Genomic DNA, 14,194 nt, shown 5'->3' with positions numbered 1-14,194 from the left:
CATTAAAATGTTTATAATGAATTGTTCACTTAATTTGAAAGAAATTACTGATATTATATGTGTACATATATATTTCTATCTTCATTACAGAAATATGCAAAAACACATTGTTTTGATGACACACAGCAAAGTTTTAACACAGTTTTTTTCTGAAGAAAAATGATGTTCAGAAAATTTTCTTTTTGCTCTGTGTGGATCTCACTGCTTACATTTTCTTCAATGAGTATGTGGTATCTTTAAATTAACACAAAACTATTTCAATAAGAAAGTAAGACATGCTACATATGACTCACAACATTTACTGGCACTATCACCCCTCAAAATTTTTCTGTTATTATAAAGCTTTGACTGTGAAAGTTGAAGAAACAAACTGAGGTGACTGGCCAGATTCATTAAGATATGTCTGTCTCTGTAACTAAGATGCTGCTGGGATGACAGAGTCATCTTGGTGCATGTCATGAAACATCAAATTGTACACAATGAATATGTATAATTTCTATCTGCAATATGAATTTCTATCTGCAATGAATATGTGTAATTTCTATACCTCAGTAAAATGGAAATAAGGGAATGTTACTAATATGTAGTTATATCTACCTCAAAAAGGTTACAGGAAAAGAAACATTTTAAGTATAATCTTAGAAGCATGAGTCAAATTTCTTCCATTTGAAGTGAAATTGTACTAAACATAAAATTCGGAGATCTCCCTACTTGAGCAATTCAGTTTGACCTTGTGAGACAAAACTCACTTGTTGTGATATTTATTTGCTGTTGAAGAGAAAAAGATGATGAACATTTTCATGTCAATTAAAATAAAAACATTCATTCATAACTTTGGATTATAAAAGTGGAATATATATTCCTGATGGAATAATAATAATATATTGTTTAATCTTGTTACAATTTTATGTTTTATAATGTATAAAATAAGCATATATTTTGAGTTAAAATCACCTCAAGGTGATTTATCCAAAGTTAACCATTTTTAATCCATAAACTTAATGTTCATTCCTGCATTTAAAAAACAAGAGATTAGAGTCTAGTTATTTAAATCCTCTGAAAAGTCAGTGGCCATTAGAAAAACATTTTTTTGATATTTGGAGATAACAGTAATAAACGCATAATCCTAATGTGTGTCCAAGTTCAGATGAAACTTATAGCTGTCTTCTCCTTGCATGCTGCCCCAGGGTTTCTCTTTTTTGGAGGGGGCCGGGCTGGGGGTGCTGTCAAGGCAAGCTGGCCCCACCAGTCTCAGGAAAAACGCACTCACACGCCTCACTCTGTTCCCTCCAGGGCAGATATCAGTGGATGGGTTCATGCGCTACCTGAACGGAGAAGAAAATGGCGTCGTTTCACCTGAGAAACTGGATTTGAATGAAGACATGTCTCAGCCGCTGTCTCACTATTTCATCAATTCCTCACACAACACCTACCTCACAGGTACAAGTATGGAGTTGTCTGTTATTTGGCCAGTCTACAGCTTGTCTTGTTTTCAAGTCTTCTAAACAGTACCTGTATCCAATATCTCCATACCAATGGAATGTTTTTTTGTAGCATTGATTTTTGAGTCATTGTACAGCCATTTCCACTGAGGCTGTGGCGCTAAGTGGATGCTTAGCCAGTGTGGGAAGCCTTGGTCCCTATCCAGCACCACAAAAAAGGAAAAAGCCATTGACCACTCCACCTTCTTCTCTATGCTGTGTTCATCTGTTAGGGCTCCAAGACCTTCAGTGAATCCCTCAGTGACTGCAGCTGAAAGCAGGCGTCTTTTGTCAAAGGGGAAGCAGGCATTTAGGCAAAACAACAAACAAAAACTCTTGAAATCTGGTTGACAACCGAGATTTAGTAGAAAATGTAATAAAGTAAGAAAAACATACTTTGTGTCCTACTTTGATACATTGGCAAGATTTTTAGGAAATCATCAAGAAGAAAATGTACTCCCGTGTGTATGTGTGTGTGTGTGTGTGTGTGTGTGTGTGTGTGTGTATACATATATTATCTTGCCATAGTTTGGAATTAAAATTTCAATAAACAAAGGTTTAAAAGCTTATTAAATAAGCTGAGAATATTTTTATGATCAAAACATATTCCTTCCTAAATATTTTCTTTATTACAAATCTCTAATCACAAGCTTTAAAAACATCTTCAGAGAAAATCAACTGCTGTTTAAAATTATAAAAGAAAAGGTTTTAAGGGGCTGGAGAGATGGCTCAGCAGTTAAAGAGCACTGGCTGCTCTTGCAGAGGACCTGGGTTCAATTCCCAGCACCCACATGGTGGCTAACAACCATCATAACACCAGTTCCAGGGAACCTGATGCCCTCTTCTGACCTCCACCAGCACTGCACAACACAGGTGCACTTACACATATGCAGGCAATACACTTATACACATAAAATAAAAATAATAAGAAAAGCTTTTAAAATCCACATTACTTTCCTGCTTCATACATTCTCAACATCTACAAAATGGCAGAAGTCTAGGGTATTATATGGTGTCTGTAGGAGGTAGATGGACTGCATGACTTCTCAGCTGTTGGGATGTATTGGTGGCTCCTTGTCCAGGAGTATGTGGTTTGTGCTGCAGGCTGGACTCTCAGTATTCATATAAGCCTAGAAACTCAAGCATTGGGTAGATGTAGGGCATACAAGAAAATTTCAGTATCTAGCCAGGTGACAGATCAGCAGTCATTTCTTTTGAGAAATCCTCAGGTTCACTCTAGTCTCAAGTACATGGTCCATTTGTTGTAAACTCGGCTTCTGCTTGGTTACCATAGTAAATTAAACATGACCTTGAGACAACCAGAGGCCTATCTCAGGGTAATCCACAGTCTGAGGCCATCTATTCAAACTCATAGTGTCTGAGTTCTGAAGTATTTTGAACTGCATTTTAGATGCTTGTCAACATTTCAAGGCTTGACAGCCACTCATCTCCTGTTTTATTTCAACTAAATTTATGTACTAAACAAATTCATGCCACAAAAATAACTACATTTTTCTGGCTTATCCTATACCTTATTCTTCAGTCGTTGCTGCAGAGAAAATTAGTACCATGCTTAGTGGCATAAAATAAATACCATAGTCTGTGTCAGGAATTCAGACAGTGAAAGAAGGCATAGCACACCTCTGTTCCAGGGTGTCTTGGACCTCTCCTGGGGAGAAAGTGTGGGCATTAAGAGAAGACTCAAATAGATATTGTGTTGGACCTTCTGGAACCTTCTCCAACACATTTGCCAGTTCAACTGAAATGACCCAACAACTGGGTTTACTTAGGGCTATGAACCTATTGCCTACAAGAAGTTTCACCGTATAGCCTGGACTTCCTTTCAGCATGGCACCGCTAGGGGCAGTAGACTTTTTACATGAAAGTTCTAAGCCACAAAAAGATTAAAAAAAAACAAAAAAACAAGTTCCCCAGAATACAGGGAGGAGGCTTAACTGCATTTTTTGCCACTTGCTTTCTGAAGCTTTGTGGTATCATTTCTTTCTTTGCTTGCCTGAAGAGCCACATTTATACCCAGATCCAGAAGGGGACAAACACCAGGCTCCCTATGGAAAGCATGGAAGAATTTTCAGTCCTATTTCAGCCACTGCAGGTCTTTTACTTTTAAGAAAAGGATGTCCACCCCTTCCTTGGATTGAGCTCCTTGGGCTGATAAAAAAAAAATGGTAGCACTCATACACATTTATAAGCCTTTTGTAAAGGACTTTCTCCCATCTTAACGGGATATTAACATTTTGGTAACGTTGACCTATATGGAAGCTTGCTGAAGATTACAGATTCTTCTTAGAATGTGAACACTTAAAACAACGTTATCTAGGATTAAAAGGAAATAAATATCACAGAAATTTCAGTAAGTATTAAGATAATCTTGCCAATGCAACTGTGACTTTTGACCTACATTTATAACTAAAAGAATGTTCCAATTTGTGTCGATGTTAAAACTTTCCACCCAAATTCAAGGAAGTGTGTGGAATGTCAAGTAAAATGTTTGGACTTTTGACTTGAGAAGATGCAAAGAATTGAAACTTGAAAATCTACAACATATGATAGAGGCTTGAATTTGTCAAATACCCAGGACAAAAATCAGAAAATAATACAGGTCCAATTAAATTTTAAACATGTAGAATGTTTTCTGCCTATAAGTCATAATAATTTTACAAAAATCCTTTGATCTTCAAAATGCCTTCCAATGGGTATATTTCCATTCATTAATTTTCTTATTTGTCATATAGTAAATGAGTCAGCAGTAGCTAAACCACTTCTCCAGCACCCCTCTAGTAATCTTTTTTAAACATTTTCTATTAAATTTTTTTTACATTTCATACATAAAATCATGTTTACACCCCCTCCCCCTCCCCTTTGACACCCTCCCGTAGACCCCCACTAGAGTTCATACATTCTGTCATTTGTATTAAGGCCTATTATGTAAAATTAGTGTCCTGAAATGTCCCTCAGTGCAAGTTCATCCACTGGGGTTTCGTTGGCCTGTCTAGAGTCTCTCCCTTCAAGAAGATCAGCTCTTCCTCACCTGGCAGTAATCAGCTGCCAATAATTCTTCAACTAGGATTGGGGCTTGCTGTTCATTTCCACAGTTCTGTGCTGGGTTTTTGTCTTCCTAAGTTTGCACAGGTCTTCTGCATGCTGACACCATTGCTGTAAGTTCATAGGAGAAGGGTACCAGGTGCCTGTAGGACTATTTCCATATGGTCATGCACCTCCTCCCTGACTATTACAATCTTCCTGCCCCCTCTTCCATAATGGTCCCTGAGCCCTGGGTGGGTGGACCTCAATATAGGAGTCCTGTCCAAGGACCCACACCCTGAAAACTTATTCTCTGTGTTTTGGCCATTTGTGGCCTTTTATGTTCCTGGCCCTCTGTGGCATGAGGGAGCGTCACTGAGAACTGAAAGATGCATTAGTGTTCTCTTCATCCCTTGTTCTATGTTCGGTAAGCCTTAGGTGTAGAGGTTGCATTGTAGATGTGCCACTTAGGTTTGGGCAATTCACAGAGAATCTGTGTGTGACCAGTGGTGTAACTCTGTGATAATCTCTGTCTGTTGAAAAAGAAGTTACTTTGATGGGTAGTGACCGGGATACTTGTCTGTAAATTTAAGGATCTGTATTTTACACATAGTAAGAAATTACATTTGTCTAGGGACATAAGAGCCTTGTGGTTTTCTCTAAGATCTATGACCTCTCCAGATATGTGTATTTGCCTAGGTTTGCATTATCAAACATGAGTTTCCTCCCACTGAGTGGGCTTTAAGTCCAATTAGGTAGCTGTTGATCATCCCTAACAAATAAGTGCCACTACTGTACCAATGTTGTTTGCTGTGCTGGACATTGATGTGGTTTTTAGGCCTTGAAACTGGGGTTGAACCATTGATTGATGCTCTCCCTTACCAGCTTGCATAATGCTCTCCAAAGCTATGAGAGCTAGCTTCAGGGGAGATAGTTCCCAGGTCACTGCCAACTCCATTTCTCCAAATCCTGTGTCCAAAGTATGTCTTGTCTTCAACAATAGTCTTACCTTCAAGTTCTAGGAGGCAATCAAGGACTGTGGCAATAGCCTGTGTAAATTTTGGAATCTCTTGGGCTACCCTGGGCAACAACTCAAAGGAAGTTTTCTCCTGTATGGCACCGTTTCTTGTTATGTAATCTTCAGCTAAACTCAAAGACTCATGAAGGGATATTATATGTGTAACTTTTCGGTAGGTTTTTGGACTAATACGGTTCCCTCTGGTTTTTTTTATACTAGCCAGGCACTATTTATGTCTTCTCTTTCTCTCCCTGTCATCCTCACTCCCCACCCTTCCCATTTAAAGTGTCCCCATTTTCCCCATTTTTCCCTTGATAATTTTTCTATGCTATGGTCCCACGTCTTTCTTCCCCTTTATTCCCATAATTCTTTGTATCACCCTCCTTCTCCCCCTCCCCTTTAACTGCCTCATTTTTATACATTTCTCTCTTAGTAACACCTGTCCCCCACTGTTCTTCTCTCTCAGGTTCCTTCTTTACCTCCCTGGTTCTATTTTCCTGGTTCTGTTTTCCTGGTTCCTGCAGTTACGTCAGGATATTCACTCACTTATAAGGATCTACAAATGAGGGAGAACATACGTCTTTTATTTTTATGAGCCTGTGTTACATCACTTAGTATAACAGTTTCTAGATCCATCCATTTATCTGCAGATTTCATTATTTCATCTTTCTTTACTGCTGAGTAGAACTCCATTGTATAAATGTACCACATTTTCGTTAACTACTCATCAGTGGAGGGACACTTGGGTTGCTTCCATTGCTTAACTATTGTGAAAAGAGCAGCAACAAACATGATTGTACAAGGATCTCTGCAATAGGACGAGTCCTTTGGGTATATGTCTGAGAGTGGTATAACCAAGTCAGATGGTAGGTTCATTTGTAGTTTCTTAAGAGTTCTCCACACTGTTTTCCATAGGGGTTGTACAAGTTTGCAGCCCCACCAGCAGTGGATGAGTGTTCCCCTTTCCCCACATCCTCTCCAGCATTTGGTATCATTTGTTCTCTTGATCTTAGCCAGTCTGACTGGGATAAGATGAATTCTTAAAGTGATTTTAATTTGCATTTCCCTATTTACTAACAATGTTGAACACCTTTTAAAATGTTTCTTAGCCATTTTATTTCTTCTTTCCAGAACTCTCTGTTTAGATCCTTAGCCCATCTTTTAATTGAGTTACTTGCTTTTTTGATTCGTTTTTGAGTTCTTTATCTATTCTGGATGGGAAACCCCTGTCAGATATGTCATTGGTGAAGATTTTTTCTCCCACTCTGTTGGTTTTCTCTTCAGTTTCTTGATTGTTTCTTTTGCTGTACAGAAGCTTTTTAGCTTAATGAGGTCCCACTTGGTTTAATCCCTGAGCAACTGGTTTCCGTTCTAGAAAGTCCTTTCCTATACCTATATCTTGTAGGCTACTGCCAATGTTTCCTTCTGGTCATTTCAAGTTTCACATTGAGATCTTTGATCCATTTGGAGTTGGCTTTTTCTACAGGTGGAGATCTACTTTTGCCGGCACCATTTGTTGAAGATACTGTCTTTCCTCCCATTGTGTGTTCTTGGCAACTTTGTCAAAAATCAGGTGCCTGAAATTGTGTGTACTCAGGTTTGAGTCTTCAATGATGTTCCATTGATCTATGTATCTATTTTTGTGCCAGTACCATGCTGTTTTTAAGACTACAGCTCTGTAGTATACTTTAAGATCTGGTATAGTAATCCCCCCAGCATTGCTCTTTGTGCTCAGAGTTGCTTTGGCTATCTGGGGTCTTTTGTGTTTCCATATGAATTTAAGGATTTTTTTTTCTAATTCTGTGAAGTATGTCATGGGGATTTTGATTGGGATCGCATTGAATCTGTATATTGCTTTTGGTAGGATGGTCATTTTCATAATATTAATTCTTCTAATCCATGGGCATGGCAGGTCCTGCCATGTTCTGGGGTCTTCCTAAATCTCTTTCTTTAAAGATTTAAAATTTTCATTGTAGAGCTCCTTGATGTCTTTGGTCAGGTTTATTCCAAGATATTTTTTTGAGGCTATAGTGAATGGGAAGGTGTCTCTGTACTCTTTCTCCAATTGCTTATTATTGGTATATAGTAAGGCTACTGATTTTTGCAGATTAATTTTGTAACCTGCCACTTTACTGAAAGTGTTGATCAGTTCTAGGAGTTTTCTGGTGAAATTTTGGGGATCTCTTAGGTATAGTATCATATCATCTGCAAAAAGTGATTGTTTGATCTCTTCTTTTCAATTATTACTCCTTTAATTTCCTTCTCCTGTTTTATTGCTCTAGCAAGAGTTTTAAGCACTATCTTAAAAAGGAGTGGAGATACTGGACAGCCTTGTCTGGTTCCTGATTTTAAGGAGAATGCTTTTGGTTATTTCCCATTTAGAATGATGTTGGCTGTGGGTTTGTTGTATACAGCTTTAATTATGTTGTGATATGTTCTCTTCAGTCAAATATCCTCTAGAACTTTTATCATGAATGCATCCTGAATTTTGTCAAAAGCTTTTTCTGCATCTACTGGGTTGAAAAGTGTGGTTTTTGTCTTTGGGTCCATTTATATGATTTATGACATTTATTGACTTGGCTTATTGAACCATCCCTGCATCTCTGGAATAAAGCCTACTTGATCATGGTGAATAATCTTTTTGATATATGTCTATATGCAGTTTGCAAATATTTTGTTGAGAATTTTTACATCTATGTTCATTAAGGATTATATCAATAGTTTTCTTTTTTGGTTGTGTCTTTACCTGGTTTTGCTATTAGAGTGATGCTGGGTTCATAGAGGGAATTTGGGAGAGTTCTGTCCGTTTCTATCATTTTGAATAATTTAAGTAGTATCAATTGGAGGCCTTCTTTAAATGTCTGGTAGAATTCTGCTGTAAATCCATCTGGGCCTGGGCTTTTTTTCAGTCCAAAGGTTTTGTGTTACTGTTTCAATTTCCTTATATGTTATGGGTCTGTTTAAACTGTTGATCTCTTCTTGGTTTAACTTTAGTGGTACCCATGATTTTAGATACCCATCCTTTTAGGTTTTCAAATTTAATAGAGTATATGTTTTTAAAGTATTCCCTTATAATGTCCTGGATCTTTTGAGTGTCTGTTGTGATATTTCCCCTTTCATCTCTGACTTTGTTGATTTGGAGGTCCTTGCTTTGGTTAACTGGCCTAAGGGTCTGTCAATCTTGTTTATCTTTTCAAAGAACTAGCTCTTGGATTCGTTGATTCTTTGTATCATTTTCTTTGTTTCTATTTCATTAGTTTTTGCTCTTATTTTTGTTATTTCTTGTCATCTGCTGGGTTTGGGTTTCATTTGTTCTTACCTTCCTAGAGTCTTGAATTGCAATGTTAAGTCATTTATTTGTGATCTTTCTGATTTTTTGATATAGGTACTTAGAGCTATGAACTTCCTGCTTAGGACTGCTTTTAAAGTGTCCCAGAGGTTTTATTGTGTTATATTGTCCTTTTCATTGAATTCCAGGAATGCTTTTATTTCTTTCTTAATTTCTACTTTGAGCTACTCATCATTCAGGAGTGTGTTGTTTAATCTCCATGAGTTCATGTAGTTACTAGGGCTTCTTCTGGTGTTGATTTTAAGCTTTATTGCCTTGTCGTCTGATAGAATGCATAGAATTAATATTTTTGTATTTTTTGAGGTTTGGTTGTGCCCCAGTATGTGGTCAGTTTTTGAGAAAGTTCCATGGGGTCCTGAACAGAAAGTATATTCTTCAGTGCTTGGGTAGAATATTTGGAAAATGTCTGTTAGGCCCACATGCTGCATGATATCATTTAAATTCAGATGTCTTTTTGTTTATTCTTTGTCCAGTTGAGCTGTCTAATGGAGACAGTGGGATATTGAAGTCCCCTACTATTACTGAGTTGGGGTTAATCTGTGTCTTAAAGTCCTGTAAGTGTTGTTTTGTGAATTTGTGTGCACCAGAGTTTGGTGTATATATTTTTATGATTGTAATATCTTCTTGGATAATTGTTCCCTTGCTCAGAATGAAGTGACTCTCATCTCTTCTGATTAGTTATAGTTTGAAGTCTATTTTGGCAGACATTAGAATTGCAACCCCTGCTTTTTTTTTTTAATGCCATTTTTTTGAAATGTTCTTTTCCATCTTAAGGTAGTGCCTGTCCTTAAAGGTGAAATGGGTTTCTTGCAGACAACAGAAAGATGGATTTTTTTTCTTAATCCATTCAACAAGCCTGTGTCTACTTGGGAGTTCAATCCACTGATATTGAAAATTATTATTGAAAGATGTGTATTGGCTGCCATCATTTTGATTACTATTTGCATTCTTTGTCTAATTTTGTGTTTCTACAATCATACTTTCATTTAGTTTCTTTCTGTCGCCCTTGGGGTATATTTGTTTTTTTCTCTGTTCTTTGTATTGTTTCAAGTATTCTTTGAAGGGCTGGTTTTGTGGACATATATTCTTTCAGGCTATTCATGTCATGGAAGAGTTTACTTTCCCCTTCAACAATAATAGACATTTTTGATAGGTAAAGTATTCTGGGTTGGCATCTGTGGTCATTTAGAACTGAAAATATCTTGGTCCAGGCTCTTCTGGCTTTCATAGTTTGCACTGATAAGTCAGCTATTATTCTGATGGGTTTTCCTTTATATGTGATTTGTTGTTTTTCTTTTGCATCTTTCAGTTTCTCTCTTTGTTCTGTACATTTAGTGTTTTACTGTGATATGCCATGGGGAGTTTGTGTTGTATGTGCTTCTTGTATTTGTATGGGGATGTCTTTCCTTAATTTTGGGAAATTCTCTTCTACAATCCTGTCGAAGATCTGGTCAGTACTATTAACCTGAAATTCTTCTCCTTCCTTTATGCCTATGATATGTAGATTTCATGGTATCCCACATTTCCTGAATATTCCATTCCTGTGGGTTTTTTTTAATTTTTCATAATCTTTGCTTGAGTGGTCCAATTCTTCAACTTTATCCTCCAGTGTTGATATTGTTTTCCATTTCATTCATTCTATTGAGAGGGAGGCTTTCTCCTGACGTTTCAAATTGATTTGTTGAGTTTTTCACTTCCTTCTTCATTCCAGCCTGAGTTTTCTTCAATGTTTCTATCTCTTTTGTGAATTCATTCAGAAGTTTATCCCTATCTTCTCTTAGTTCTTTGATTTGTTTGTTTGTTGTTCTTTAAATTTGTTGAATTCCTTGATCATGTTTATGATTGTTCTTTTAAATTCTGTGTCCTGGGTTATCTCTAGGGGATTCTCCTTGTAGAACTCTCCTATATGACTTGTAGAGTTTGGTGGGAACATGCTGTTTTGGTTTTCCATATTATTATTTTTCTGTTGTGATTTTAGCTTGTGGCTTTCTTTTACTGTTTGTGATTCTGGTATGAAACTCAAGCTTGCTTTTGTTGAGCTGAAGTCTGCTTCTGTTTGTATTATTGGTGTGCCTTGGTTGTTTTCTTATTGGGTATGTAAAACTGGTTAGTCTAGATCTCAGGTTTTCTCAGATTTTGCTTTGGGTGGAACTGATGGTTTCAGGTCTGCTACTCAGGAGCCCCCACAGAGGCCCAAGTCAGACTCCAGCCAGGTATACTCAGGCTTCCTTCTAATGTTTGGGATCCTACTAACGGGTTCTCACAGTGCAATTTTGGAAATTTGCTGAGGGGAAGCCCGATTTTGGCACTCTCAGGTGGTCTACTAAGGTTTCAGCCCCTACTGTAGGGCAGAGAGGTCTGCCCCTGGTGAAGCTGGCAGGGCCTCGAATAATCCCAATTAGGGGGTTGGGCAAGGTGCAATTTGGGGAAGCTCACCACCATGTGGAGGCTGGATCCAGGCACTCTCATGCAATCTGCTGAGTTCTCAGCCCTACACCAGGCAGAGGCTGGATCCGGGCACTCTGAGGCCATCTGCTAAGGTCTCAGCCCCCTTTAGTAATCTTCATACCTAACAAATTATATTTAACTACTAATATTCCTAATAATACATAATTACTAATAATATATTGTGTTGTGCCATGATCATATAATAATAGTGCTGAGAAAATTATTCAACATTGAACCATAAGAAAACTTACAGAGCATAATTCAAACTTCCCTTTATAATTCCTTCTATAAAGTGTGCTTCACCAAGGATTTTTCAGGAAAACTAACTTCTGGACCATCACTAATGTCCTCCCTCAGTGTAATGATAAAAGCATAAACAAAGAGATATCAGTTCCATTTTTCCAGGTTAGTACAGTGAATTCTCAAAAAGCTGAAACCAGGGAACTAGAGAGTTGGCTCAGCCATGAAGATCACTGGCTTCTCTTGCAGAGGACCCAAGGTTAGTTCCCAGCACCCATATGTCAGCTAACAACCACCCATAACTCCAGTTCCAGGGGATCCAACACCCTCTTCTGGCCTCTGTGTGCATTACATGCATGGGTGCATGTACATACATACAGACAAAACACTCATACACTTAAAATAAAAATAAATTAATTTTAAAAATCTGAAAATAGAACTACTTTGTGGTCCAACTATACCATTCTTTGGTATGTACTTCAAGAAATCTAAGTCAGCATTCAAGAGAAGTATCTGCACAGCCATGTTCATTGTAGCATTTTTCTATTAGCCTAGATATGAAATCAGTTTTGGTGTGCATCAACAGATGAGTGAAAGAAAACGTGGCACATGTACATAATGAATTACTCTTTGGCCATGAAGAACAATGGACTTTTGTTACTTCATAAGAAAATGAATGGAGCCAGAGATCATTGTGTTAATATAAGGATGTCCAGAAAAACAGATACTACATGTTTTCTTTCATATATGGAGTCTAGACTTCAACAATGCACACTTGGAAGCAGATGGGGCAGGGTTTGCAGAAGGTGACCATTAGGAGGGAAAGAGAAAAGGAGGACAAGAGAGCATAAATGGAGGGGAAGAAGATCAAAATACATGATATGCATGCACAAAAGCTTCATGATGAAAACTGTCATTTGCAGAATGAATATACATTAATATGATCCATATAGGTTTTAGCATATTGATGGTTAAGAGCTCTCACAAGGTGCAGTGCCCAGCTACTAAGAAGTAGAAGGGCTTGCTTTTTTTCTTTCTTGCTCTGCTGAGGGTGGAATCCAGGGTGTCTCCTGTTAAGCAAATGCTCTACCACTGAGCTACATTCCCAGCCCTCCCATTAACACTAATTTAATTTCTAGTAACAGTAGTGTGCACATGTTTTTAGATACTCAGATTTTGAAGCTGTGAACACTGATAAATTCTGTTGTGATGGTGAGTGTACTGCTTGTTTTTCCGGCTCCCTTTTCTGAGCTATGAACAGTTTTGCCATGGTTTGTGTTAAATGGATTTGAATTAGATTAAACAAATTATCAGTATACTACTTTTTTCCACTATAAGTCAAAGTATTTTTTTCCTCCATGAGAATTAAGAAGAATATCACATAATGGGGAAAAAAAGAAGGAAAGAGGAAAGAAAGAAAAAGAGAGAGAGAAAGAAAGAAAGAAAGGAAAGAAAGAAAGAAAGAAAGAAAGAAAGAAAGAAAGAAAGAAAGGAAAATAGTTCATATAAAATGTTAATAGAGGCTGTAAGGTTTCACATGAAATTATTTTATGATTTATAGATCAAAATATGCTTTTGCTTCATGTATTAGTACTAGGATTATTGTTTTAATTTCACACACAAACAAAAACTAATATAGTACTCCTATTTCTCATAGGCCTTCAGATAAATATGAACATCTTTGCTTTAAAACTTCAAACTCCCCCAAACCAGTTAAGCAGGCTATAAAATAAAAATATAACCAAAGCCTAACCCAAAATTCATTAAAATTTAAAATCAACATGTAGAAAGTTAGAGTTTAAACATGGATGAGTGGTTTCCTCGCCCATACCCTGACTTGGATTTCTTCAGGTAGCTATTCATGCTTTATATCCATTACTAAAACAAGTAAAAACAATATCGAAGTCTTGTTCCATAGAAGTACTTTACCAGCCAAAGGGAAGGTTTCCTGTTCAAAGGAGCCTAAGAAATGCTGGGCCCATGCAGAGGTTGACACTGACGGAGCTGTGTTCTGAACAGAGGAAGTGACACTGAGACTCAGAGACGGAGATGATCACAGGGCCTATGTCAACCTGCAGTCTACTTCTCTCATAGCATTTTACAAGGCTGGCTGTGGTGGTGCACGCCTTTAATCCTAGCACTTTGGAGGCAGAGATAGGTGGATCTCTGTGAGCTCACCCATGCAGAGGTTGACACTGACGGAGCTGTGTTCTGAACAGAGGAAGTGACACTGAGACTCAGAGACGGAGATGATCACAGGGCCTATGTCAACCTGCAGTCTACTTCTCTCATAGCATTTTACAAGGCTGGCTGTGGTGGTGCACGCCTTTAATCCTAGCACTTTGGAGGCAGAGATAGGTGGATCTCTGTGAGCTCAAGGCCAGACTGGTTTACATAGCAAGTTCCAGGTCAGCTGGGGCTACAGGGAGAGCCTGTCTCAAAAAGACCAAAGAAAGAAAGAAAGAAAGAAAGAACAAATCGTTTTCTGACCTCCACACACGAACCATGGCATGGACACACACACACATAATAAATCAGTTAATCAATCAATCAACCAATGTTTAAAAAAACAAGAAAAGCTGTGGTATTTCTGAAACAAATTTCAAGGAATGATAA

At 37.8% G+C, this 14,194-nt stretch overlaps 1 protein-coding gene across 4 annotated transcripts in view; it reads left to right on the top strand.

Moving 5' to 3' along the window:
• Positions 1-14,194, top strand: part of Plcb1 (phospholipase C beta 1) — an 803,221-nt gene that overhangs the window by 566,354 nt on the left and 222,673 nt on the right. For all 4 annotated transcript variants that reach the window (XM_029564145.1, XM_017798487.2, XM_008834353.2 and 1 more), the window contains one exon: positions 1,294-1,440. In XM_029564145.1, the coding sequence (XP_029420005.1) occupies positions 1,294-1,440 (147 nt within the window). The remainder of the gene's footprint in view (positions 1-1,293; positions 1,441-14,194) is intronic.

The sequence above is a fragment of the Nannospalax galili genome, unplaced genomic scaffold (assembly GCF_000622305.1).
Source record: "Nannospalax galili isolate Female #2095 unplaced genomic scaffold, S.galili_v1.0 scaffold1477, whole genome shotgun sequence".
Lineage (NCBI taxonomy): Eukaryota > Metazoa > Chordata > Mammalia > Rodentia > Spalacidae > Nannospalax > Nannospalax galili.
The sequence above is the reverse complement of the archived record's forward strand: the minus strand, read 5'-3'. Positions and strand labels throughout refer to the sequence as shown.